The following is a 24,856-nucleotide window of genomic DNA, read 5'->3' as shown; positions in this document are numbered from 1 at the left end:
GAATTAAGGAAGAAGGGAGCCACTAACAACAGAAGGCTGATGCAAATGCAACTGGAAGTAGGGGCCAAGTTCTAGCAAGTGGCAGAACTCCACAGCTCCACTTAGAGTCAAGACTAAAAGAAAGGGGGAGGCATATATTAAATATTTTCATATATATTTACTTCCAGTTCCTCTCTCTTGTTCTCCCACTCCTCCTGATGCCCCTTCCTCTGTCAAACCAGTCTTCCTTCTACCTTCACATCTTTTGTTTTGTTTTGACAAAACAATGAGTTTAATTAGGATTACTTACATGAGTGGGGACGAGGGGTGCTCACAGGAACATGGGCAACTTACCAGTGGCTACCTCACTGAAGAAATGTCTTGTTCTGTGCCAACAGCCAATAGCTCTTTGGAGAACAGAAGGCTTGCCTTTCTCCCATTCATGAAAAACTGTTGATGGGACCAAGCTTGTGCAGATCTCATACAGGCTGTGCCATGCCCTGGGCATAGTTGTTAGACTATATAAGTGGAAAAGAACTTGCCGAGAACAGACATTCAGTTCTCTCTACTTCCTGATCATGGATGTGAAATGAGCAGTTGCTGCAAGCTCCTGGCTTAACTTCTCTGACGTGATGGATTGGGCCCATGAAGTACAGGCTCAAACAAACACTTTCTCTCTTAAGTTCCTGTTGTCAAGGCATTTCATTACAGTAATAAAAGACTGAAGACTTCTGGCAAAGGAAGTCATCTGCGAAAGCCATCCTCTCTGTGGGATCTACAAGGCGGACGTGCTTTTGGCATCTGCTGTTCGCAGCTCTCAGCTGTTATCTGAATACTTTTCCAATGCACTAATCTCGAGGATTAGTTCACTAGTGTGTTACCATGTCACTAGATAATATTTTCCCCCTAGAAAATAGAGTACCATTTCTGGATTAATAATATTTAAAATATTTCATTCCTTAATTGTGCCTCATTTGTTTTGTTCATGAATTTAGTTCTTTCGTTTGGTAGATTGTTGTAAAGTCTGTGTTACCCACTACAGATTACACAGCCCCTGACAGGTTTCTTTTGATTGGTTTTGCATGTAGCTTGTCCTAACTTGTGTGAAGAAAATAGGGGTTTGTTTGTTTTGTTTTGTTTTGTTTTTAATGATAGAATTCTCTGTGTTCTTTGTAGAATTCAGAGGGAAACCCAGATTCAATAAACAACAGTTGGAAAAAAATTAAAAGAGCCTTTTAAACTATTATTTCCCCCGCATTCTATCTTATAGGGTGTCAGAACATGATCCAAGAATGGGGTCACATGAGGAAATTTCTGAGTGCTGGTGACAATCTCTAAGAAACCAAGATGAGAGTCATGTAACCTCAGTTTCTTCGAAAACTTGGTCTGGTTTTTGGATTGTGCATTCATACTCCTCCCAGGTAACAGAAGATAACAGTGAGTTTACTTCTGATTACTCATTGCAGCTGCCTTTTGTTATTTGTTTATTTGCCTCTGTGGAAAATATGTTTTCACCCCCTGGGGATTGTCTGCCACCTGCAGCTTGCCCTTGTACTTGGACACCTTACCCACATGGCTTTTCTTAACCCCACAATTATAAATTGCCTGCTTCTCTGAGTAACGTTAGCTATCGCACAAGACTTTATTTTATTCCACGTCATATGTGGACTCCGTTTTACTGGGTCCCACTGCCTCTAGAGCAGTAAACAATTGGGAACCCATATTCAACTTTAAAACAAACAAACAAACAAAAAACAAGATTTCTCTTTAAACAGTTTCTAAATAAAATTATTCATTTAAAAATATAGTGAACTGGGTTGTGGTGTACATTGTTAGTCCCAGCACTCAGGAGGCAGAGGCAAAGGGATCTCTAGAGTGAGTTCTAGGAAACCAGGGTTACACAGAGAAACTGTCTCAAAAAACAAAACAAAACAAAACAAAAAACAAAAACCCAACCAACTAACCAAGCAAGCAAACAAATAAAATGAAATAAAAATAAACTTAAAAGATAGAGAATAGCTACCATTTAATACCAAACAAAAGACCCATGTTATCTATGAAACTCCATGCAGATACTAGTTTGCTAAAGGAAATATGAAAATTTGTAAATGAGTTTATATTTTAAATTATAAATAGCCTTTCTTATTTCTACTGCCTTTTTCTCATATTATATAAGTATTTAAGTCACATCTATGCTATACCTTGAAAACTGGAAGGAGTTGATAACTCAAAAAGAGAAAAAAATAAATGTAATTTTTAATACGTTAAGATCTATACAATTCAAAGTTAAACTGGAAACAATCATACAAATAAATTCCATTACAGTGTACATTTTGATCACTGTTTCATGTGGACTCTTTCCTCCTACTGGGCTGCCTTGTCTAGCCTTAACAGAAGAGGAGGGGCCTACTCTTACTGCAACTTGACATGCCAGGGCTGGTTGATCCCCCTTGGAGACCTCCCCTTTTCTGAAGAGAAACAGAGGAGTAATGACTGGGGGTCTTGGGGTTGGGGGCTGGGAGAAGAGGAGGGAGGGGAAACTGCAGTTGGCATATAAGATAGATAAATAGATAGATAGATAGATAGATAGATGATACATACATACATACACGCATGCATACATACATACACAGCTTCTATAAACTTGACAGTATTATTTTATCTTCTTGGAAGTTCTCCTAGGTTTTTCTTCTGCTGGCCTGTTCCCCAAACCTATAATGAAATCAAGGTCTGAAACTGTTAACAGGTAACTTCAGATCAATACTGTTACCTGGCCTGAAACAGGACCTCCATTCGTTTTGCTCGGGAAGCTTGCCTTGAAAGATACACAGAGATGATCACACTTTTACACTTTTAGTTAGACCAAGAAACTGTTGTCCTGGTTTGGTTTCTATTGCTATGATAAAGACCATGACCAAAAGCAACTTGGGGAAGAAGGGCTTATTTGGCTTCCATATCTTGAGTCACAGAGCACTGAAGAAAGCCAACACAGGAACCCAGAGGCAGGTACTGAAGCAGAAGCCCTGGAGGAACGCTGCTCACAGGCTTGCTCGGCTATTGTACTTCTATACCCAGGGCCACTTGCTCAGGAGTGGAAATACCCATAGTGCACTTGGCCCTCCTATGCCAATGATTAATCAGGAAAATGACCCAGAGATTTGCCTACAAGTCAATCTGATGGAGGTAATTCCTCAGTTGCTTCCATCTTCTTTGATGAATAGATCTAGCTTGTGTCATGTTGACAAACTAACAAGTATATAGCTTTCTTTCATGGTGCCAGAAGATGCTCTGTAGGCTGCTGGTGAGAAGAGGTATCAATGGTCTCATCTGGCACTGGCTATGCATGCTTCAAACCAACCTATCAGGCCACATGTGCCCACTGGTGCAGTAGTGGTACAACTGTTATGGAATAATTAGCCATATTCTGACAGGATCTGAGCCCTTCTCCACAGGAGGTAATTTCATGCCTAGTACTATAATTTTAATCAAAATTCCATGGTGGTCCCAGGATGTTATAGGCCGTGAGGTAGAACCTGCTGTTGTTATTTTGCTAGATGATCTAGTTGTCAATTGTCTTCTAAATACCCGTGTTCCTCTTCATAGACCTGAGCTGTTATCAACCTTAAAGAAGCTTCTGCAGTTGATAGCAGTCAGTGCTGAGATGCGTACTGGCCAACTTGCTGAGAGTAAGAGGCCGAGTGCTCAGATCTAAATAAAACATCTTTCTCAACACAGCCCACTCTCCATTGCCACCACCAGGACTCAGAGGACATGACAGAAGGAGGTAGAAAGAACGTAAGAGGCAAATGATGAGAGCAGTGCTGTGAAGGACAAACTTCTGGACTTGGCATGGCTACCACATCCATGAACTCTCAGCAGTCTGTACACACAGCCTGCACAAAACCAATCTAGCCAAAATTCCGGGAAGCACTGTTGGCAGTTGATAGCTACCAGAGGAGGGAGAGTCATTCAGCGTTCCCTTTCTCTCCCTCTCTCTTCCCCCTCTCTCCTCCTCTCTCCCTCCCTCCCTCTCTGTCTCCCTCTTTCTCTCTCTCCTCTCCCTTTCTCCCTTTCTCCCAACCCTTGGTAGATTTCTCCTACTCTAGAGGATAGCTACACACATATCCATCACTAATTGAATTTAGTGTGTTCTTAACTAAAAGGACATGAAGCTTGAGGGGATTGCTTGTGGGAATTTGGAGCAGTTGGAGATGGGAAAGGAGGAGTGGATATGATTATATTTCATTGTATACAAGTATGAAATTCTCATTAAATAAAATGTAATATTAAGAATATTTAGGTTAATGTTGCCATTACTTTTGGGTGAGGATGGATGGGGATGTACTTTTAGGTAGAAGTACCTAAAAGTACATAGTATATAGAAGGCCCCAGGTTTGATCGTTAGCACAGGAAAGAGAAATGGAAAAGAAAAAAAAAAAAAAAAAAAAAAAAAAAAAAAAAAAAAAAAACCTGGGGAAAACACATAGAATAGATTTTCCCCTCAATATTTTTTCTTTTAAATTTTTGGTTTTTGACCTGTCCAATTAAATTTGTGGCCATAATTTGAAATTCTGTATAAGGTTTATGCAGTGTTTTCTTAGGCATGTTTAAATTGTTACCCAGGATTCTACTTGTCTCCACACAATAGCAAAGTGGTTCAGGCTAACTTCTGTTTCCTAGAAGAAGCCACAGCCTGTCTTTTTCATCTTGATTTTTACCACACAAGGGGAAAATGCACTTATTGTGTTGATTTAATTCTCTGATTTCCTTCTCCATTTTTCCTGGGCAGGTACAATAGCTGGTCTGGCACTTATGGGTGATTTGGCCTTTTACTGTGTTTTGTCATGTTGTACCAACAAGGCCCCAGCCCAGAAAGCATTGGTGTCAAGAATGTAGAGGAATATAACTTGTTTTATTTATTAGATAATATAAAAAGAAGACAAAGTAGGGATGTAACTCAGTGGTAGAGTGCATGCTTTGCATGTATAAGGCCCCAGGTTCGATCCCAAGCATCTCCAGGTGGTTGGCAAACTTTGCCACTTGTGGTGGCACACGCCAGTAGGATTTTCTGAAGGAGGTGGAGGCAGGAGGATCACAAGTTCGAGGCCCAGCTTGGGCTACACATTGGATGGGTGGATCTGGGCCCAGAGGTCCTCCTCAAACTATGGCACCAGCCAAGAACAATACATGCAGTAAACTTCCAACCCCTACTCACATCTAGCCAATCGACAGGACATTCTCCACAGTTGAGTGGAGAGTGGGGACTGACTTTCACATGAACTTTGGTGCCCCATATTTGACCATGTCCCCTGGATGGGGAGACCTGGTGGCACTCAGAGGAATGATTGCAGGCTACCAAGAAGAGACTTGATACCCTATGAGCATATACAGGGGGAGGTAATCCCCCTCAGTCACAGTCATAGGGGAGGGGAGTAAGGGGAAAATGGAAGGGAGGGAGGATGCAAGGGATGGGATAACAATTGAGATGTAATATGAATAAATAAAAATATTTTAAAAAAAGAAGACAAATTGCTGGGTTTGGTGGTACGCATTTATAATCCTAGCACTAAGGGTGCTAAGGCAGAAGAATTACAAATTCAAGGCTAACCCTGATTACTTAGGGTGATTCTTTTGGAAAAAAGAAAGAAAGAAATAACCATTTAGCATCAAAGCTTAAAAAAAATATTTCTGAATGTATACCTTAAAGTTTGAATTATTTAGCTGGGTGCAGTTGGTGCATTTCTATAGTTCCAGAACTTAGGACATGGAAGTATTTCCATGACTTCAAGGACACCCTAGTCTATATGTTGAGTTCCAGTCTATCCTGAACTGCAGAGTGAGACCCTGCCTATAAAACAAGCAGACAGAACTATTAAAACATGAGTTATTGTCTTGGTTATTGTTCTATTACTGTGATGAGACACCATAACCAAGGCAACCTTTAAAATAAAGTATTTATTTGGGGATAGCTCACAGTTTCAGAGGGTTAGTCCATGATCATTATGTTGGGGAGCATGGTGGCAACAGGTAAGCATGATGTTGGAACAGTAGCTGAGGCCTCACATGATCCACAAGTTGCAGGCAGAAAAAGAAAGGGTGGGAGGGAGAAGAAGAGAGGGAGAGACAGAGAGAGAATGCTGTGCTGGGCCTAGTGTCTGCATTTGAAACCTCAGATTCTCCCCCAGTGATACACTTCTTCCAACAAGGCCACACCTCCTAATCCTCACCAAACAGTTCCACTCACTAAGGACCAAACATCCAAATATATGAGCCTATTGGGCCCACTCTGGATCAAATCACCACAGTTACTAAGTATCCTTTTCTAAACAGAAAGCTCATTATTTATATATGAAATACCACATGTAGGAAGTTAGCAACTGTTGTTAAGATTATATCTACACCCAAAACTTTAAGTAGCCACTAAACAAACTAGCAATTGTAGCAAATAGCTGTCATGGGGGAACAGCAAGAAGTCACAAAGACCCCCAAACTGAGAGCTACTTCACTATGGGCAATATGCTTATTCCTGACAAAATCATTATGATGGGCAGCTAAATTCATTAAGCTAATACTTTGCAAAGACAAGGATTTTTGTCTAATTTACTCCAGTGGTTTCCTCTGTGCCTGGCCTGAGACTTGTCTTCAAGTAATTTCTGTTGAACTGAAAGCTTTAAAACTACCCTGCCTATCCTGAAATATAGATCCATGGGTCCCTCCAGCTGAACTGAATGCCAAAAAAGGTGGAAGTCTACTTTTAAAAATATCTTAATTTTTGTGATGGGTTTTGACAGTGTTGCTTCAATCCAGCATCTGATAGGAGCAGATGCAGAGACCCACAGCCAAACATTATGTGGGGCTTAGGGAATCCTTTGGAGGATGAGGAGGAAGGGCTATAGGAGCCACAAGGGCAAGGGCACTGCAAGAAAAAACACAGAACCAAGCAGCCAGGGCTCCTAGGGGCTCCACGGAGACTGAAGTGACAATCAGGCAGCTTGTATAGATATGACCTAGGCCTTCTACTTATATGTTATGGTAGTGTAGCTTGGTGTTCTTGTGGGACTCCAACAGTAGGAGCAGGGGTTATCTCTGACTCTTTTCCCTGCCTTTAGAACACTTTTCCTCCTATTGCATTGTCTTGTCGAGCCTTGATATGAGGGTTTGTGCCTAGTCTCATTGTGACTTACCATATCATGTTTGGTTGATGTCCCTGGGAGGCCTGTTCTTTTCTGAAGGGAAATGAAGGAGTAGTGGATCTGGTGGAGGGACTGGGAGTAGAGGAGGGAGGGGAAACTGTGGGGGGGATGTAATGAATAAGAGAAGAATAAATAAAAAAATCAAAATAAATGAAGAATGTTCAGTCTGAGAGAAAGCAAGTCTTGATCTACCTCACAATGCCCAAACCCAAGCAACAAGCCCCAATCACTGTCAAGTCACATGGTTTGCTGCCTTCCTTTGCTTTTGGCTTGTAGAAGGCAGAAAGAAAGAAAGAAAGAAAGAAAGAAAGAAAGAAAGAAAGAAAGAAAGAAAAGAAAGAAGCCACCCATCTTTTTCTCACAGTGACTGTCACTTCTGTATTTTCTCTAGTGTTACTTCACACTCTGGTCCCCACCCTCACCCCAACTTCACCTGCCATGCCTTGTGTTCCAGAGTCATACCCAACTTCTGATATTTCTAACTCAATTTAAATGTGAACTTCTTGTTCATGTCTGTGAACTTGTAATATTTCAGTATTTCACTTGAGATGAGAAAATCTGTTCCATCTACTGAAGACTTTTTAAAAAATATTTTTATTATAATTTTTTAATTAATTCATTCATATTACATCTCAATTGTATCCTCCCGCTTTCCTCCCATTCCTCCCTCCCTCCCGCTTTCACCCTATACCCCTTCCCTGTGACTGCGACTGAGGGGGACCTCCTCCTCCTGAATATGATCCTAGGGTATCAAGTCTCTTCTTGGTATTCTGCTATCCTTCCTCTGAGTGCCACCGAGCCTCCCCATCAAGGGGACATGGTCAAATATGGGGCACTAGATTCTACCGAAGACTCTTAAGGACTCTCTAACGCTGCCTGGAAAGTGGGAGCCATTCGTTCATGCCATAACGTCTGCTTAGGAAACATAGGGGTTCGTGATTCTGCAAGCATCCTGAATGGAAGACTTTGTGCAACAACTTTCTGGAAAAGGTGTCAGTCAAAGGCAGGGCTTTATAAGGCTCTTCTAAAAGTGCTCTGTGCCTCCTGTTCCAATCCCTGGGCATGTTTGAAAATGTAACGGTTATGCCAACTGTATGAATCAGGTGAGATTATTTTTTCAGTTTGAGACAGAAAAGGTGTCTTTGAGGAGAAATTTCTAGTCAGTCAACGACCAAGGAACACAAAGCCTTCTACTGCCCTCAATTATAAGATAATTAGCAAAACAAGCCAATGGCATGTTGACATATATTCTTAACATAACACAATAAGGCAGACAAGATGGCTCAAACCATAACTGACATAGTACCGCTTCATTGAAAACTCCCATTTAACGGAATGCACACTCCCCCGTCCCCACCCCAGTTCCTGATATTAACACCGACAAAACTTTGTGATTTAAGAGTCCCATAACGTAAAAATTCCAGCCATATGTGTCTCTGGTCACCTGTCCAAAGGCAACCAGGTGTGCCCTGTTGTGGGGACTCTTGGCTTCTGTTGTCACAAGTGCAAATCTTTAGGCCTCCTGGGGGCACTCCAGCTCTTCCTCCTGCTGGACAGATGGAAACTCTAGACTCAGGGACCACGGGTGCCGGTGCGTGCACCCTGTGATGCTGCGGGGGGGGGGGGGGGCTCCTAGCCAAAAAAAAAAAAACGCTCTGCACCTGTTCTCTGTCAGCATAGAGAGACTCCATCATGCTTTCTTGCGTCCAGAACTAGAAGTTGCTGCTTCTTTGGATCCCGTGAGCCAGTGGAGGCCATGACCTATAGACAATCTAAACCATGGGGTGGAGCCCAGGAGAACCTGCGCGACTCGGCGCCATCTCTGGCCCCACACCCTAGAGAGGAGGAAAGGGTCCCAAGGGAGGTGGCGAGTGCTGCCCATGGTCCCGTGCCCTGACTCTCCTTCGTCCCGGGTTGCCCAGTCCCCAGCGCTGCCCCGCCTCTAGTCCCCGCCCCGCGCCCCAGAGCGCATAGACCTAGCCACGCAAGCCTCCAAGTCCCACTGCCTAACCAGCCTACGCCTCCTCGCTCAGGACTCCGAGGCCATGTGGCCCTCTATGCTCAGCGCCAGGCTGCCCGCACTGCTGCTGCTGGCGCTGGTTCTGTCCCCGCTTGGGATCCAGGGGCGACCCCGGGGACTTAGGGCAGCGCGCGCCACCAAACTCAGGCCACAGCTTTTCCTCCCAGTGACAGGGACTCGCCTGGCTCACAGAGTCTCCAGGAATGCCGGTAAGCCCTGCCTGCCTCCTCACCTGCCCTTTCCTGAACCTGACCACTCTTACAGCTGGGCAAGCTCATGTTGGGAAGGCTGAATTAGGCACAGCAGAGGGTGGACACCTGTTGATTGCCGGGAATCTTCCCTGGAAAGAATGTAACCGCTTTCTATATTTGCCTCAATTGAGAGACTTCAATAGCAAAAACCAGCTGTCAATAATAATAATCAGCATCACCATCATAATAATAACAGTCATCAGCTTTATAGGACCCTTCCTAACTGTGGGGAGTCTTTTGGAAATAAATTAACCAAATAGTGAGAAGACCTTGGTTGCAGCCTCACCTAGCAGGATCTGTCAATACTTCAGTTCTGGATCTTCTGGAGTTTAACTAACATGGCTATCCTCAGACATCTGAACATTCTGGAATGACCCTTTCTTCCGCTTTCAAGCTGGCCCCAGGGAATGGGTGACTGGCATATGAATTTCAGTAAGCTGCCATGGCTGGTGCTGTGTTTTTTTGTTTTGTTTTGTTGTTGTTGTTGTTGTTGTTTTGTTTGTGTGTGTGTGTGTGAGTAAAAAGGGCCCTAACTGCTGCCATCTCTTCCCGTGCCAACTCTGGACATGCCTCCTACCAAGGTACAGGATTCAATACCCTGAGACACCTACACACAGAGATGTGTGCATGACATGGAGAGGGAGAAAACTTGGGGAACAAAAGGTGTAATGCTGGGGAGAATGTGCAAGGTGCTGGCAGGGAACAGGGTGGTAAAGAAGAGAGAAGCCACTTTGGGGTGTCTTTGCTTAAGCCTGTGGTCACAGACCAAGGTGGAGCCTGGAGCAAATGGCCTATTTCCCTAGCCTGCACTGAATCCGCTGAGAAGACTAAACAAGGGGGTGACTCAGCTGAGAAGACAAAGCAAGGGGGTGACTGGGGTCAGTTATGCTACTGCAGCCACGGGCTCTTCTGCTTCATACTTGACTCCCTTCCTTCCTTCCTTCCTTCCTTCCTTCCTTCCTTCCTTCCTCTCTCTCGAGCCATATTTTCTTCCTTCCTCCTCCCTCCCTTCATGCTTTCTTTATCCTCTTTTATCTGAAGCAGGGTCTCATTTTGTAGCCTTGGACTTCTCACCCTGCTGGCTCACCCTTAGAGTTGTGGGTGTATACCACCAAAAGTAGCTCAGGCTTCACCATTAAGAAAACACGGGGCCCTGGAGAGATGGTTCAGTGGTTAAGACGACTTGTTCTTGCAGAGGACCCTGGTTCAGTTCCCAGAACCCATATGGCAGCTTATAACTGTCTGTAACTCCAGTTCCAGAGAGAATCTGACATCCTCTTCTGGTCTCTGTGGACACAGACACACAGGTAGTACACATACATGCATGAATACAAAGAACTCATATAAAATAAATCTTTAAAAAATAAACATGGAGGGATTTCTTTCTCTTCTTCTCCTCCTCCTCTTCCTCCTCCTCCTCCTCTTTTTTCCAATAGCTTTATTCTCTAGCTCAGGCTATTTGGAACTCACTCTATAGTTCAGGCTGGCCATGAGTTTAAAGAAATCTTCCTGCCTCGACCTCCCAAGTGCTGGGGTAACAGGTGAACCATACCTGTCCTAACAGCTATGGCAGAAATATATACTTAGTCACCCCATAGCTTCTACCTTCTGAGAACTTACCTTCTCATGGTACCTATCAGAGATAAACAAGGAAGGGAGGGAGGAAGCCAAGTGTTTCTGCTCATCACAGAACCTCTCAGGGAGAGGGAGAAGCAGAGGAAAGTGATGGGAAGGCATGGAAGGTTAATATGGGGGTCTAGACCAAGCCTATTTATCTGGAAACCCTACAGATGAGGGAGGAGGGGCATTCACCACAGTGGGGGGGTACCTTGATGCTACCATATTGGTTATACACACTGACTTAAAAATTATTACTAACAAAATTATTTATCTCAGGATCTAGTGTCACTTTGGAATACAAAAGGAATATGAGAAAAATCTCAAATTGCAAAATCATTTATGGTAACACATGAACATCACCTGCTTTATTTAAATTTATCATATTTTTTCTGGTTAAAGGCAGTGAAGGGAATTGGGGGCTGTAGCTCAGTGGTAGAACACTCTGCTAACATGTGTGAGGTCCTAGGTTCAACCCACGATACTCCCTCTCCCAAATGACAGAGAAGACTTAAAAACAATGTAGCCTGAAAGAAAATAAGCTGTGGCTTATCCTCAAAGTCGACTGCTTTCTACAACTACTTGAGGTGGCTTCATCTTTTGATTGCTGTATTTTGTTTCTACGGAGAGAGAAAGGGTGACTGGTTACATCTGAGGCTATCTGTGAATGGACTTCTTGACATGGATCTGGGACAAACAAGGATGTGGATACAGAGAAGACAAGTTCCTGTCTGGCTGTTTTCAGAGGAGCGGCAGGGGTCATGACTCATCCAGGAGGAACCATCTCGCAGGTCCCAGAGGCCAAGAACTGACATCCCTGTAGAAGAGCCTGAAATTCTCGTTGTGATGCTGAAGATGAACCTGCACCATCACCCAGCCTGCGGACCAAGCCCAGGGGCAGTTTAGAATGCCCTAGAACTCCACTGGGTTGTGATGTAAGGGTTAGTGGAAATCTCTTGTGCTCCACACTTCATTTTTCCTTTTCTTTTCCTCTCACCCTTCCTGAGTTTTCTGGCTTAAGTTCTGGAATCTTTGCTGCACACAAAAGTGGAAAAAACTAACTCAGCTAGAGTTTCTCCTCCTGTGCTGTGACCATGCAGGTTGTCTCTGGCCCTGCACTGTGGCAGATTTCCCTGCATACACACACACAGCAGCAGCAGCAGCAGCAGCAGCAGTTCTGCAGTAAACTCAGGCTGGGGTTCTAGTTCAACTTAGTTCTGGCACTTGATAGGTAATTCCTGAATATGGGCTGCAGGTCTCACAAGTTGAGGATTGTCTGTAAAACTGTCACTCCTTCCAGTGCCAACTGTAGCCCCCAGGTGGTTTTATCTGAACCTCTGGCTAAGAAACAAGATTCTCATACTCTCTCCTTGGATTTCCACCAGTTTGTTGCAGAGGGTCACAAATAGTACCCTAAAGGATACTGGTGAAGATATGTATAGGAAGAGGTAGAGGGGAAAGGGTATGCTGAGCAAATACCCCCACTCCCACCCCCGTGAATCTGTATGTTTAGCTGTTCAGAACTTCTGAACTTGGTGCTTTTGAGTTTTTGTGGCAGCTTCATTACTTATGGTGGTCAGCTAACCCACCAGCCCTATCTTGGAATTGCCAGCCCTCAGTCTTTTGTTGTTATTTTTTGAAACAGGGAACCGGCTGTTCTCTGTGTAACAGCCTTGGCTGTCCTGGAACTCACTTTGTAGACCAAGCTGGCCTCGAACTCACAGAGATCCATTTGCCTCTGCCTTCCGAGTGCTGGTATTAAAAACCTGATCCACCACTGCCAGGCTTTCACTCAACTTCTTAATCCACCACTGCCAGGCTTTCACTCAACTTCTTAACATAGTATCATTTCCAAGATTGCAAGGAGTTTATGATTTGTATGCTAGGAAGGCCAACTATACATTTCACAGTATTATGACATGGAGCTGTACATCCTCCTCTCTCAGTATGTTAGTCAGCTTCCTTTCCTAAGCCAAGGCTGGAGGGGGGAAGGTAGTGGTGGTGATGGAGGGGGAGGTTGGCATTCCTAGGCAGAAGGGACAGTAAATACAAAGCCTGGGGCAAGAGTTGCCTGCCAGGATTCCCTCTCTAGAACTGCTGTTTGCTCGGAGAGGGGCCGGGAGACTTGTTCGGCTCCCAGGAACACTGGTGATTAACTACCTGTGGCATTCCCTTCCTCCCTATAGCGTGCCTGCCCTTAGTGAATGTATCTTCCAAGTGAGTTAGCCATTAACAATGTTTGAGGTCACGTGGACAGACTTTCAGTTATGTTTTTGACTCTCATTCTTCAGCTCAGTTCTGCTAACAACGGGCGCCTCCCATGCCTAGAACCTGTTGTTCTGTCCATTGTCTTTCCTACATCGGAGCTCTTGTGTTGCAGGGAGTAACCTCTCAGACTGTCTCCATACCCCTTACTGGGCCCTGATTCTCTCTGATTTGGGTAAGAATTCAAATGTGTGTGTTTCCATCGCATTTCTCCCTGACCTCTGATACCAGCTCGTTTGTTCATCATCACGGTACTAGAAAGGATCACAAATGGATCCCTACCCCAAACTGTGCCATGCAAAGGGGGTTCTAGGCACTCATGCATTGACAAGTGGACAAGACTGGAAAGCTGAAAATGGGCTGTGATGGGCTAGGAAATAGGGTTGGAGGATTTTGAGATCGGGAGGAAATTGTCATGAAATGTGGGGAGACAGAAATATAAAAGGAAACTTTCGACTTTATGATTTTCCCCTTTGTGAGCTAGGCATACTTGAATTACTTCTATAGAATTTCTAAAGCCAGAGTCTCAGAGTCATTGTGTAAATGTAAGACCATGCTGATGGTGGAGCCTCAAAAGAAACCGAAGCTCCCATTAGGGAGGTTATTTTAAACAGTTGCAAATGATATTCTTTATTAAGTCATGTGGGATGTGGCCCCTCTCTTGGTATAAATCTGCACTGGCTTTTCCAAGAAGTCCTAAGTCCTCTCAGAGGCAACAAGGAACTAGGAATCAGACAGATCCCCTGCCCCTGCAGGCACTCAGGCAGGGAAAAGAGGCTCGAGGGAGCCAGATGGATGAACTCTTCACTTAAACATTTAGGATGACTGAAGACAGATTCCGTGCCCTCTCCAGGATGTTCCTGTCCTTTGTGACTGTTTCTCTTCCCATGGTTCAGTGCTGACTCTGTGCAGATAGAAGCTCTCCTTCTCCAACCCTCCCACCAGTTGTGCTGTGTCTTCGAACGCGGTTCTCTTACTTTTGCCTAATGGCATTCTGTCTGCACATTTTGCATTCTATGATAAAACAGAAACCGCTTTCCCACACTCTTCTGCCCCAGCAAGCAAAATGGAAGATGTCTGTGACATTAAAAGGCACAGGATTTTCTCCCCACAAGCAGCACAGTCTACTCTGCAGTGGACACCAGCTGCTGGACTCAAATCCAGATCAATCCTGATGCTCTCCATGTGAGGACAGAGTCCAACTCCAAGAGCCATGCCACTTCATGCCTACACTCAGTTCTAAGCCCCTGACAGTCCTGACTGTTGAATGTGAGTGAAGTCAACCTACTCACCAATAAAGAACATTAAATTCATTTGGGGCTTCTTAAGATTGCAGTGGGGAAGAATACAAAACTAAGACATTTGGGGAATGTGCTCCAAGCTTTTACAAACTATTGTATTTATTTAACTTCAAATGGTCATCTCTTAGGCATTATGGCCTGTGCTGGCAGAAGAGAAGCTACTTCATAAGAAAGCAACTGGTCCCGGGGGAAAAGGAGCCATGGTACAAAGTCAGGGATTACCCATTTCTGGAAACCGGTTTGGTTCCATTCATGTGTGCGTCTCTCTCTCTCTCTCTCTCTCTCTCTCTCTCTGTGTGTGTGTGTGTGTGTGTGTATCTGTGTGATGTACTTTGTGTGTGGGGGGGCTGGAAGGCACCACATCTGCAGCCTCGTTCTAAAGTTCAGGCATGCACCTGTGTGAGCTGTGATTGACCATGGCCTCCTAGCTCCACTTCAACGGCTTTGCACAAGTGCTAACTCCAGTCTGATTTTCTTGACACCCAGCTATAAACTGGTTTAATTTACCAGGCCAACTAACAGAACTTAGGGAAATGCTTTACTCTGTTTGTTCATTAAAAAAAAGTATTTAAAAAATGATGGCTGGATACCCTATGAGCATATACAGGAGGAGGAGGGCCCCTTCAGTCACAGTCATAGGGAAGAGGAGTAAGGAAAAAATGGGAGGGAGGGATGGAGGAATGGGAGGATACAAGGGATGGGATAACAATTGAGATGTAATATGAATAAATTAATAAAATATATATTTAAAATGATGGCTGGCTAGGTATGATGGCACATGCTTTTAGTCTTAGCAATCAAGAGGCAGAGGCAGGTGGATCTCTGTGAGTTCGAGGCCAGCCTGATCTACAAAGTGAGTCCAGGACAACCAGGACTGTTACACAGAGAAAACCATATCTTGAAAAACCTAGAAGAAGAAAGAGGTGGAGGAGGAGGAGGAGAGGAGGAGGAAGAGGAGGAGGAGGAGGAAGAAGAAGAGGCTGGGGAAAGTCACTGACCTCCATGCTCTCTGAGTGGAAGTTACTCCACTGCTCTTCATGTGCAAAGAAACCTAGAAGCTCTAAAAATCCCACTATCTTGTGGATTTTCTGGAGGTTTCATTATATAGGTAGAATTGACTGAACCTATAGCCCCCTTCCTTCCCTAGGACCAGCTCTCTACCTTGTCTTCTTGTTTCTGGTGACTGTTTCCAGTTGTGAAGCACTCTAAAAGTTTCTATTCCACAGTCAAATCATTTGCATGCAAAGACAGGGTCATCTTAGAGAGTTCTAGAACTGTATATTGGGAAGCATGGCTGAAGAGCCAGTACATACTTCCCAGTATCACAGCTCTCTTCCTTTTTGATATATCTCTGTGTTTAAAAAATAGCTAAACATGCCCGTAGTTATATTTGTAAAAATACCAAGAAACCCCTAGGTATATTTGGAGCCTGTTGGCCCTTGCATTATAGTGTAGTTCTATTTGGGCAATCCAGATTCGCTTTATTGGAAGCCTGTAAGGATTCTCTCTGGCCAATTAGTCATACTTCAAGAACTGGTGATGAACATTTTTTTTCCAAATGAAATAATGAAAATATTTTTGCTACTTTGCATATTACTGAAATAGAATGTATAGTTCATTTGTTTTAGACAGAGTCTTGCTATTATAGTCCAGGCTGACCTTAAGCTCCTGTTCCATTGCTTCAGCCCCTGAGTGCCAGGCTTTACTGACACATGCCACCATGACTGGTTATGTGGGTTCTTTCTTAAAACAGTTCTTTTAAATATAATTAAGCTTCATAGCCTGACCTTACTATACATCTACATAAGGAAATGATCACCATAGCCAAACGAGCATGTCTACCCCCTTCAATTTTAACATGTGCTAATATTTGATTTGTAGAATTGCCTTAGAGTTATTTGTTTCACTGAAACCTGCTAGTGTGGGAAGAGTTCAAGGTGGAAAGGATCATATGAGTTTGCTCCACTTTTGTAGTTGGCAGGCGCTAGAACCAGATGTCTGCTGTCTGCTGGGCACAGTAGTCAGATACTCTGATCATAAACACTCATGACCGGCCAGAGCTCACCTGCATGAATGGATTTCTCCCCATTCACAGTGCTCCTGGCAGTAGCAGTTGTCTGTTTGAAGGACCCATTTATCCCACTGCAGAGTTGAGAAATCCCACACAGAAAGTTGGTATAATCACCAGTGTTGCTATTTTTAATCCAGAGTCTTACCTTTTAATCAAAGATTACCTAGGGGAGGTACATGTTTTAAATTCCTTTAAATTTTTTTGTTAGATTTACTTATTCATGTGTGTGTGTGTGTGTGTGTGTGTGTGTGTGTGTGTGTGTGTGTGTGTGTGTGTGTGCATGCGCGCGCATTTGCTGGGGCACATGTATGGAGGCCAGAGAACAACTTGCAGCTGTCAGTTCCACCATGTGGGTTCCACGGTTTGCCAGCAAGCACCTTTACCAACTAAGCCATCTTGCTAGCCCTAAAATTCCATTTTAATCACTCCCTTTCCTCTTTGTTTTTCATTTGTATGGCTGTAAGTAAACGCTCGATTAAGCAGCTGCAGATTTCTAAGGTCTTTGTTACCGTCAGGAGACAGATAGGCAGGTGATGCTTCCCTCCAGACTCTGTGGCAACCTGAGGTACTGTGGGTGTGAGATACAGTAGCCTTGGCCTTATCCTTAGTTAAAGTGTTTGGCTACCCAAGGCCACCCATGGTTTGCAAGTATTTCATGGGGGCTGAAGATGTGTCTCAGCAATTGAGGCACTGGCTGCTCTTCAAGGGGACACAGGATTGATTCCTACCACCCACATGGTGATTCATAATTGTCTCAAACCCCTGGCCCAGGTGATCCAGTGGCCTCTTCTGGTGTCAGAGGCCACTGTGTGAACATGGGACACAGACATACACGCAGAGATATCATCCATACACATAAAATAACTAAATGAAAAAATTTAAAGAGAGTATTAGGTGGGAAAATTACAGAAGTAGTCACTGGAGAGATAGCTCAGCAGGTGCAAGCATGAGGAAGAACTCAGTTTCAACGCTCAACATCCATTGAAAGCCAGATTCAGTAATGTGCAGAGAGCTCACACCACCATCACCCAGTATTCACTTCTAAAGCCTATGAGGGGTATTCTGTGTTTTTTATTGTGGCCCAGATCTCATTGGAGGCCCCAGGCAACCCATGTAGCCACCTGGCACCTCACAAAAGCCCAGGGATGCCCCAGAACCCTATTGGTGCTGCTCCTAGCAGAGCGGTGCAGGGTGTGGCATTGCTGTGTGAAGACTAGTCCACAGTCCCTAATTCTCATGGGAATGAATCCTGTGTGTGTATGCTTACTATTCTCTTGGTTTTATAAAGAGGCCTTCCGTCAATTAATAGGCTACCTTATGTGAAAGGAGAAATGATGCTACTTAAAAGAGGTTGAGTTGCTGTACAAAACCATGTAGGCCTAGAGGCATCGCAGAAGGAGTCATTAGAAGCAGGAAGTTGGAAGCAAATGGAGAGAAGCTGGAGAGAGGGGTCCACATTGAGACACAGAGAGATACCGTTTCTAGACAAAGAACCAAAAGATGTCTGAATAGTCTGCACAAATGGGTTGATGCCTGGTACTTTAAAAAAGACACCGTCACTAGTAAAGAAGCTGACGCTCTCAGATTACAAGCAGCTGAAGCCAAAATGATGTTCAGGGTAGTTCAAATCAATGAAGAACAACCTAAAGAATCAATGGATAATACTAACAACGAACATTACCAACCTCAAGAAAGCCAGAAAAGGCTTCTACAAGAAGCTGAAATAGGAGAAGACTAGGTGACCTGAAAGACAGAAAGCACACTAACCATCCAAGCAATGTGCAGAAAAGCTGTCACAGTAAAGAAAGTGACCCGCAGCCTTTCCATGTTTGATGGGCAGTGATAAAGACTCAGATGCCGTCCTTGAAGAAAGTGTGGCTGGTGAGAGAAAACTGAAATCGAATGCAGAGTGAACCACAAAAAGGTGCTCAGCTCAATGCCAAAAGGAACCCAGTCAAGTGCTTCTTTAAAAGCCCCAGAAAAAAGGAAAATGGCTAGTTTCATGCAGGTACCCAAAGCAGCTGGGGTGTAGTGATAGCCATACACAACACAACACAGGGTACAATGTTGCAGAGCGAAGAGGCATTTTTGCTGCAGAAATGGATGGAGAGCGAGGGTCAGAGGCTTCACCAGAAATGTAAAGGCTGAAGTGTTTCCAGACACAAACAAAATCCCATGGCAAATCAAGAGAGGAAATTACCAGACACAAAAAGAAACTTTACAAAATAGAAGAACACAGCACCAAACAGCTAAAGTGCTGGGGAGCCACAGAAGGTGAAGCTGAGATCTTGAGGAATTGGAAAGAACCAAGTGTTCCTTTCAAGTGCAGATGATGTTGAGGAGGGGAAAAAAATGCATGTCACTATTAGCTAGCAGCCTGGGTACTAAAACCTCATTGTTCTAAAAAGAGAAAATGCTCACAACAGATAAAAGTCAACCAAAATGCTCTCTCTCTCTCTCTCTCTCTCTCTCTCTCTCTCTCTCTCTCTCTCTCTCTCTCTCTCTCTCTCTCTCTCCTCCCTCTCCCTCTCCCTCTCCCTCTCCCTCTCCCTCTCCCCCTCTCCCTCTCCCTCTCTCTCCAAGACAGGGTTTCTCTGTGTACCCTGGACTCACTTTGTAGACCAGGCTGGCCTCAAACTCACAGAGATCCACCTCCCTCCCACCTCCTTGAGTGCTAGGACCAAAGTCATGTGCCATCACGCCAAGCTCTCAAATGGTCTTTAAATTGGAATTTTTAGGGAAAGAGCTTTATGAACTTGATATTCTAAATATAGTACATATCAGTGATTTTTGCACATGGCCTCTCACCCTGTACGCACCCCGGCACTGTGGGGCAGACTCTCATCTGCAGTGATTTTTGCATGTGGCCCCTCTCCCTGCACATAGCCCAGCACTGTGGGGGCAGACTATCATCTACAGCTAGAGCTTTCCTCTCTCTAGCTTTGCTACAGGGAAGAAGGAAGAGATGGAAGAACAGCAAACACTCTCTCCTCACACAGAACCTCTCCCATCCTTATTTATAACTTCAAGAGCTGTATTTTTACTTTAGTCGCTTCTGTATGTATAGGTGTTTTGCCTACATATTTGTCTGTGGACTGCATCTATGCCTAGTGCCTAAGGAGGCCAGGAGAGAATGTCAGATCCCCTGAAAAGGGATTTACAGGTAGTTGTGAGCTGCCATGAAGATGCTGGAAACCCAACATAGACTCCGTGGAAACGCGGCCAGCCTTGTAAGTGGGACAGTGTCATGAATGACCTCAAGAGCATCTCAGCTCACTTACTCTGGCTGCTGTCTGCTGAGGATCAGAGCAAGGGGTTTGAGATTAGCTATGTACACTGCATGGATCTATGTGTCTAGTGCTATAATTTTGCTTTAGTAGTGGAAATCTATCCTGGAAATTACAAAGTCTTTTTTTTTTTCTTTCCAGAAATATTTCCAAGAGACTTGACCTTGAAAGACAAATTTATAAAGCATTTCACAGGTGAGCATATGCTATTTCAATGATTCAGTTACAAAAAAAAAAACAAAAACAAACAAAAAAAACCGTGTTCTGTAGAATGCAGACTTAGACAATGGAACTATGAAAACTGATGTGTAAACCAGGCATGGTGGCACCTGCTGTAATCCCAGCACTCTGGAGGTGAGAGGCAGGTGGATCTGTGTGAGTTCGAGACCTGCCTGGTCTACAAAGAGTCCAGGACAGCCGGGGCTGTTACACAGAGAAACCCTGTCTCAAAAAACAAACAAGCAAACAAAACAAAACAAAAAAAGAAAATTAATGTCTAAAAGAGGCTTGTTGTATCATTCAGAGACACCTGCAGATGTGGAAGACAGCACTGGGTTTTGGCAAGCTTACCGTGAACTAGGTAGAAGGAGAAAAGTTTTGGTGCACTTTCAAGGGCCTTCCTCCTTCGCAATACTTCTTACACTAATGAGCACACATTGCTTCAATTAAAAACAAATGTCATCACTAGAAATATTTCTTCTCAAGAAGTTAAAAAATAAATCAAGAAAGAGAAAGTCATTCCATCTTGGTTGGCTCTCTGCATATTTTCCTTCGGTCTGGAGTGCCCCTTCTCAGTTCCTCTAGAGTTCCACTAGTCAGAAGGTTCCATGATGTGAGATACTGCGAATGTGGAGTGAAGTTAGGTCAAAGTTCAGAGCCTTCCACAGAGCCTGGGTAAAGGGAGGAATTCTCAGGCCAGTTCTTTAAAGGGCAGGAAGGATGGAAATTACAGTTACACCATGTCCATTCATAGAGTGGTAGCAATTTGTTTGGAAAACACGCTGGTGTTTAGAATAAGCATTCTTTCTCTTTCTCCAGGGCCTGTCACATTTTCAGCTGAATGCAGCAAACACTTCCATCGGCTTTATCACAATACCAGGGATTGCTCCATGCCAGCTTGTAAGTTGCCTGGGCAAATTTTAGAAGAAACAAACAAACAACTTATGCAACAATAAATACATTTGACTTCAAGCTTCAACTGTCTGTGGGTGGGACATAATAGACTAAACATTGCGTGAGATGCTATTTATAACCTTTCAGTACTCAGGGTTGTGTGTACTGTTGAAACTATAAGGAATGAGAGATCACATTCTGTTGGGAATTTTTCCAAATCTGAAAATAGCCAGATTTTCTTAAAGACCGAAATGTTTGTCAGGACTGAAACCGTTTATCATTATTCAGATTCCTTGGTATAAAAAAAAATTCCTTGGCATAAATAAAGTACTTCCTCATATAAATGAAAAGAAAAAAGGGGGGAGCTGCTATCAAGTGCAAGCAAACATCTCTTGCCAAGTTATTTTGAAGTCATGTCATTTGTACAGTGTGTGCTGGGTTTTCGTGAATGATGACAGCCCGTTGTGCAATGAGCTCTTTTGAATACTTGAGTTCCTGGAGTTAATAATAATTCCAAACATAGAGCTAAAGGGCTATCAGTCAAAGTCCCCGGTTATGAGAATGTATGGTAGCTGAGTCACCTGTTTCTAATTCCTTTCTAAATCCGAAATTTCCTTTTAAAGTGAGTGACTTCTGAGAAGTGTGTGTGTGTGTGTGTGTGTGTGTGTGTGTGTGTGTGTGAAATATCCTTTCAGGTAATGGCTAGTGAAAATTGAGCACACTAAATTTGTTCTAGCTTCTCTGTTGCTGTGACAGAACACTGACCAGGGGTCATTTGGGGAAGAAAACTTTATTTCAGCTACTCCCTCCACATCACAGTTCATCATTTGCAGAAGCCAAGGCCAGAATGGAAGCAAAGCCGTGGAGGGATGCTGCTTACTGGCTTGCTCCTCATGGCTTGCAGCTTTCTTATATACCCAGAATCGCCTTCCCAGGGGTGGCATCACCCTCCATGGGCTGTGCCCTCCCACATCAATCACTAACCAAGAAAATGCCCTACAGGCCTGTCTAATGGGGGCACTGCCTCAACTAAGGTCTCCTCTTCTCAGATGATTTTAGTCTGTAGCATGTTGGCAAAAACAAAAACAGAAAAAAAAATCACAATTAGCCAGCCAAATAGTCAAGGCAAAGACACTGGGTGATAGCATAGCTTGGTGGAAAAGGGCCAGTGTTAGGGACTAAACTACTTAGCTGCCAAGAGATAGGTTATGTTTGAAGCTGTTTTCTCATCTCTAAAGTGAAGGGGTCAAATTTTTATGTTTTCAGAGGATCAGAGAACAAAATGAGTGTTAAGCACCTGATGTTCTAGGTGCTTTTAGACTATGGTTGTCACATGACTCAGTAACAATAGCATTATTTCTTTCACATTCATAGCAATTAACTATATGTATTGTTACCTTTAAATGGCTTTTCTAGATTATAAACGATGTGCTAGATTGCTGACGAGGTTAGCTGTGAGTCCACTGTGCTCCCAGACCTAGGCAACATGTGCTGTGAGTATCTTTCTACCTACCTATCTACCTACCTATCTACCTACCTATCTATCTACCTATCTATCTACCTACCTATCTATCTATCTATCTATCTATCTATCTATCTATCCATCTATTTATATATCTATCCTCTATCTATCTATCTATCTGTCTATCTATCCATCTATCTATTTAGTTTTCTTATCCTAAGAGTTTCTGTTCCCCATTTCCTTTACTTCCATTTCCTTCCCATTCTCCATGGTGGCAAGTATCAAATGCAGGGTTTGCACACAGGAGACAAGAGTTCTACCACTGAGTTGTACTACCAGCCCCATGAGTCTGTCTTAGGAAAAAATTGCCTGTAATTCCAAATTCCAAATTTTGGCACTCAAGAGACTAACTCAAGAGAGTCTGAAGGTGACCTGCATTCCTTTATTAGTGAGACTCTATCTCAAAAACTAAGAACTTAAACAAACAAACAAACAAACAAAAAAATAAAGATAAAAGCTTGATGAGTCCAAGAAGCTGGGGAGCTAATCTTAGCACAACACAACACCTGCTGAATTTACTAATAAATTTTTTTATTCAGGCTCAAACTTGATTCTAAATGCGTTCTTTTACTGGGTTAATTTAAAATGTCCTCTAACCAGTTACATTAAGTAAGATAAATAGTTTTTCTTAAAGCCTTACCAGCCCTCAGTGATTAAAAAGACCTCAACAATTTTTAGTCTTATTTTATTATTGTGTAGAAGCATTCCATAGATACACAGGTGAACAACTATTAACAAGTCTATCTTAAATGGTTAAATAAATAGAAAAAAAGTAGGCTTTAAAATGTTAATTTACATAGTACTCATTGAAAAATAGAGAGGATATTGGCCAAGTGGGAGAACAATTAGGTGGTCATGGTGTATGTTATAATCCCAGCACTTGAGAAGCAGAAACAAGAATGAGTTCAAGGCCAGCCTGGACAATATAGCGAAAGCCAGACTAAAAAACAAACAAAAATAAATCACAATTGAAAATATTGGGTAGAGGGCTGGAGAAATGGCTCAGTGGTTAAGAGCACTGGCTGTTCTCCCAGAGGTCATGAGTTCAATTCCCAGCAACCATGTGGTGGCACACAGCCATCTATGAGATCTGACACTCTTCACAGAGATCAACCTGCCTCTGCCTCCTGAGTGCTGGGATTAACAGCATGGACCGCCATGCCTGGCACATGGAACTTCTTAAAATTCAAGAGTTTAAATATGAGACCTGTCTCAAAAAATCCAGACTACAATAGTTTTGAGGTTCAGTGATTTCTTTTGTAATATTTTGTGTAAATGTCTGTTTCAGATTGTTATATATTTGAGATTTTACTTACTTTTATATGTATGAGCCTTTGCCCATGTGTATGCCTGGGACTGGTGCTGTGAGCCACCTTGGGGGTTGAGCTGGATTCCATGAAAGAGCAGCCTGTACTCTTAGCTTATGAACCAGCTCTATCTCAGATTGCTTCTTACGGTATAATCACAACATTCCATTTAATATGTTCTAGAAACATTTTCTGAGTTGTTTGCTGTGTATTGGAAGATCATCATTTTCCTTCTATATAAAATCTTCTCTTTCTCAGCACACCAGCCTGCTTTCTTGAAAGAGATAATATAAAGCATTAAAATAGAGGGCTGGAGAGATAGCGGTTAAGGAGCTCTGGCTGCTCTTCGAGAGGACCTGGGTTCAATTCCCAGCTCCCATACGGCAACTCAAAACTGTCTCTAACTCCTGTTCCAGCAGATGCAACACCCTCACACAGACATACATACAGTCAAACACAATGTACATAAAATGAAAATAAATAATTTTTAAAATTATTAAAATATTTCATATGTTTTGAAACCCAAGTTATTGCTGTTTTTTCACTTCAGGTATTTCATCAGATGCAATATAATTTGAAGAAAAGTACCTGGAATCACATTTAATGGAAAAAATGGAAATGTTTAGTTTCGTGTGAACTGACATGAAGTAACATCCAGATGAGTGGTGTCCTGCAGGAGAATGGAAGCTTCCTTGGCTTATTTTTATGTGCACAAAAAAACTATAGTTTTTTAAAAACAGACTTTAAATCAGATATTATAAATAGAATATTTAAAAATGTGCCTTATTTTTACTAGGAAGATTATTTTTGTATGGTTAACATTGCATAGTAAATATTTAATTATGAAAATTATATCTCAGTACCAGTGAAAATAACTTTATTGTATTATAATTTCAATGATATGTTTGTCAGATATTTGTGGACTGTGTT

The 24,856-nt window shown here is 43.0% G+C and overlaps 1 protein-coding gene across 1 annotated transcript; it reads left to right on the top strand.

Moving 5' to 3' along the window:
- The first annotated feature begins 9,217 nt into the window (after positions 1 to 9,217).
- Positions 9,218 to 24,588, top strand: Alkal1 (ALK and LTK ligand 1). The gene is made up of 5 exons (XM_051159442.1): positions 9,218 to 9,401; positions 20,126 to 20,179; positions 21,023 to 21,103; positions 22,514 to 22,590; positions 24,477 to 24,588. Exons 1-4 carry the CDS (start codon positions 9,218 to 9,220, stop codon positions 22,576 to 22,578), a joined length of 384 nt encoding a protein of 127 aa, XP_051015399.1. The 3' UTR covers positions 22,579 to 22,590; positions 24,477 to 24,588.
- The last annotated feature ends 268 nt before the right edge of the window (positions 24,589 to 24,856 follow it).

Source organism: Acomys russatus, chromosome 2, assembly GCF_903995435.1.
Source record: "Acomys russatus chromosome 2, mAcoRus1.1, whole genome shotgun sequence".
Lineage (NCBI taxonomy): Eukaryota > Metazoa > Chordata > Mammalia > Rodentia > Muridae > Acomys > Acomys russatus.
Note: the sequence above shows the minus strand (reverse complement) of the source record. Positions and strands in the feature narration are given on the sequence as shown.

Bases quoted from the DNA above. Each gene is read 5' to 3' on its own strand.
- Alkal1 (XM_051159442.1), top strand. From the start codon at position 9,218: ATGTGGCCCTCTATGCTCAGCGCCAGGCTGCCCGCACTGCTGCTGCTG. The intron at 9,402-20,125 runs GTAAGCCCTGCC...TTTTCTTTCCAG, and splicing joins CAGAGTCTCCAGGAATGCCG to AAATATTTCCAAGAGACTTG. The intron at 21,104-22,513 runs GTAAGTTGCCTG...TGGCTTTTCTAG, and splicing joins GGATTGCTCCATGCCAGCTT to ATTATAAACGATGTGCTAGA.